Raw genomic sequence first — 3,592 nt, forward strand, 5'->3', positions numbered from 1 at the left:
AGAAAGAGAAAGATAGGCAAAGGGAAAAAAAAAAGTCGTATTGAACATTTTGGCACACTTTAACCATTTAATATATTGAATTTTGAGCATTTAGAATATAGAAAGAGAAATTAACCACATTAGTATTTTTAATTAAGATTATTGTCTTATATATATGATTCTTGAAAATAGCTTAGCAAGTCTAATTGGTTATTGATACAAAGAAATTATAAGAAAATATTAGATTACAAAAGCATTATATCATCTTAAAAAAGGAATTTGTTGATTAAATAGTTGTCTGGTTGAAATTGGTAAATGAATTTATTGTTAATTGCTATAATCTTAATCTTAAAAAAGTATATAAAAAATTATTATCTTTAAATATTAAAAGCAATTGATTTAGTGTTGATTAGATGTTTTGAAGCCTCCTTAACCTCTGAGACAAAGACCTCATTAGCTGCAAGAGAAGTCTTAGTATCTACGCAATAAAAAGTTGTTGTTCTAACATAAATATTGAAAAGGCACGTGATAGTTTGAAGTCTTTTGATTTTGCTGAACACCTCTCCTTCAAAATGTCATATTATGAGTACATATCTTTTACTTTGTTGTTGAAGAATATGGAGTTCAACCCAAAGAAACGTAACTCACAACATGCTGAAATGTTTTCTCTATCTCAAGTTTTTCTAATGCTGACTAAAAGTAGTTGAAATCCTCACTCCTTCATAATTCTTGGAGGAATATGATTTGCTAGATTGACAACTTTAAATTTTGATCTAAAATTTCCTTTGTTTTGGCATGGAAAAATGGAATTTCTTAATAACTAATTAGAATACAAAACAAAAGAAAGGCAGAAACATTAATGAGAATTTTTTTTAATGGGATTCTATTTGCAAGTAAATTACAATTATAATAAACTAATCCTTAGCATTTATAACTTAAACTAGTACATTTCAGTATAACAGTATAAAAAACCAAAATAAAAAACTTAATCATATGAGATTTAATTCGTGCAAAAAAGCACTAAGTGAATACTAATGAATAATGATATTGATATATAATTTCACTACTAACAAATTAAAGAAGTTTGTCCCACTGCCTTATAAGTGGTAGAGAAAGATGGAGAGCCTTGTAATAAAAAGGGTTTTTTTTCCCTTAATTTTTGCATATTGCACGTACAGTGAAAATTTAGGATGTGATAGTGAAATTAAAGTTTCTAGATATTTGAGTTTTTTTTTATTAATAAATCTTTTAGAAATTGTATGGATATTTCCTTTCAATGTTAAAATTCTATTTTGAGAATAATATTCAAACCGTCAAAAGGTCCATTGTATCATGTTATGCCTAAGAATTCAATATAGTTGTGTACGTCATGCATGTTGTTGTTCATTTGTCTGAGAGTTCGTAAAATACCGAGTAATATGTTTTGAATCGTGCACTTTATTAGACCAAGATGTTACTGCATGTGCACAGTCGATATTCAAATATGCAAGGCAAGCACTTTCCTTTTATTTATAAAATCTTTGTCATCCTGACATGAATTTTAAATATCAAGCCTTTCTTTTGTAAAGAAAGGCGGTTGGATGAGTGAATAAAAACATTCTAGAACTAAAAGCCAGTGAGTTTTTCATTTTATATTTTTTTCCAACATGCATATTTTATTGGTCAGAATTGGTAGTAGCTGAAAATCCATTTCCTTGAATGTATAGACTGTTAAAATTCCTCCAATGTCTACAGCAACAAGGAACTGAGAATCAAAGGTGCAAAAACCGAAAATTATCATATTTTAAACGCCCAATAAATTGTCTTGCTGAAAAGTTCAAACCGTTCATCATGGATTCATCAAGTTCAACTGGAAAATATTATTTTATTAGTTGATGCTTAAGCATCGATGCACTATAAATAGCGCCCTCCCCTTTGGTAGATGCACCACACAACTTCTTGGCAATCGAACCCTCTTCATATAAGCAAGCACATTTTCACATTATCGCAAATGGCCCCAAGTTTTGATAATGGCAGTTCACTTTTCAACTTTGTCGTCCGAGATGGAAATGGCGTTAAAGGAATGGTGGACTCAGGCATATCAAAGGTGCCCCAGGCTTACATTCAACCAGCAGCAGAGCAGATAGACAAGGAAAATGCGAGTAAGCATGGACAGCCACCAATTGATTTGTCGAGGCTAGATGGGCCTGACCATGATGAAGTGGCTAAGGAAATTGTTAGAGCAGCTGAGACTCTCGGCTTCTTCCAAGTTGTGAACCATGGTGTGCCTGTTGATCTACTAGAGTCCCTTAAGGATACCGCACATAACTTCTTCGGCCTGCCCGCAGAGAGGAAGGCCGTTTATCGTACAGAAGTGAGTCCAACCCCGTTAGTGAAGTATGGGACAAGTTTTGTGCCAGCTAAAGAGAAAGCATTGGAGTGGAAAGACTATATCAGCATGGTATACACCACCGATGCCGAAGTTCTTGAACATTGGCCCATAGAGTGCAGGTGAAATATGCTTTGGTCTTTTTGTTTTTGTTTTTTTTTTTCATTTTTCATTTTTGAAGCATAAGTTAATTAAAGACTCGTGGAAATAACAGAGTTCACAAATGCCATTCCACTATTTTGTTTATACAATCAATTATCTGATTCTGTTACCCTTAATTCTTCTTTTAGGGAAGTGGCACTTGAGTATTTGAAGAGATCACTTGAGATGGTGAAGAAATTACTTCATGTTTTGATGGGAAACTTCGGAGTCGAACTAGATGACTCAAAAATTGACTCACTTATTGGAAGGAAAACTGTCAATATGAACTATTATCCCACATGTCCTAATCCTGAGCTTACAGTTGGTGTAGGACGTCACTCTGACATGGGCACCCTCACTGTCTTGTTGCAAGATGGGATTGGTGGTTTGTATGTCAATATTCCAGAAGATGCCGATACTGATAAGAAGGGAGAATGGGTAGAGATCCCTCCTGTTCCAGGTGCTTTGGTCATCAATGTCGGCGATATGTTACAGGTTCAAATCAAAATTTTGATTGAGGGTTTTTTTTTACTAATGACAAAATCAATGTGAAAAAAAAAATAAACAGAAAACAAAATGAGAATCTAATACTTAGTTATCATGTTTTTAATTAATTTGTGTTTTTTCCTACAGATATTAAGCAATGGAAAGTACAAAAGTGCAGAACATAGAGTTCGTACGACAAGCACAAAATCAAGGGTGTCAATACCAATATTTACAATTCCAAAACCAACGGAGAAGATTGCACCGCTACCTCAAGTAGTAGAGAACGATGGAATTGCTCGTTATAGAGAGTTTGTGCTTGCAGATTACATGAAGAGCTTTTTTGCAAATCCACACGATGGCAAAAAGTCCCTTGATTTTGCAAGGATTTAACTCGGCTTGATGCAGAAAATTCTATATGCCTAAATGTAATCTCGAATTTAGTTTTTCGTCTGGTGTTCTTAGATATTTCATCTCATGCTGAATTTTGAAATAAAGAAAAAAAAATGTACACACTATTGCACTCTATCGGAAATTGTCTGGTTACGGATTGTAAATAGTGAGTGGAAAATGTTATATTTTCTAGTAAACTTCTTCTATGGACTTACATAGAAGTTTTGA

At 33.2% G+C, this 3,592-nt stretch overlaps 1 protein-coding gene across 1 annotated transcript; it reads left to right on the forward strand.

Annotated features, from left to right (window-relative positions):
* Positions 1–1,900: 1,900 nt before the first annotated feature.
* On the forward strand, positions 1,901–3,364 carry LOC110419056 (scopoletin 8-hydroxylase-like). The gene is made up of 3 exons (XM_021431934.2): positions 1,901–2,469; positions 2,638–2,983; positions 3,122–3,364. The coding sequence occupies exons 1-3, from the start codon at positions 1,901–1,903 to the stop codon at positions 3,362–3,364; spliced, it is 1,158 nt and encodes a 385-aa protein (XP_021287609.2).
* The last annotated feature ends 228 nt before the right edge of the window (positions 3,365–3,592 follow it).

This window comes from Theobroma umbraticum, unplaced genomic scaffold (genome assembly GCF_002168275.2).
Source record: "Theobroma umbraticum cultivar Fairchild unplaced genomic scaffold, ASM216827v3 scaffold_67.0, whole genome shotgun sequence".
Classification (NCBI taxonomy): Eukaryota; Viridiplantae; Streptophyta; class Magnoliopsida; order Malvales; family Malvaceae; genus Theobroma; species Theobroma umbraticum.

Bases quoted from the DNA above. Each gene is read 5' to 3' on its own strand.
- LOC110419056 (XM_021431934.2), top strand. From the start codon at position 1,901: ATGCACCACACAACTTCTTGGCAATCGAACCCTCTTCATATAAGCAAG. The intron at 2,470-2,637 runs GTGAAATATGCT...TTCTTCTTTTAG, and splicing joins CATTGGCCCATAGAGTGCAG to GGAAGTGGCACTTGAGTATT. The intron at 2,984-3,121 runs GTTCAAATCAAA...TTTTTCCTACAG, and splicing joins ATGTCGGCGATATGTTACAG to ATATTAAGCAATGGAAAGTA.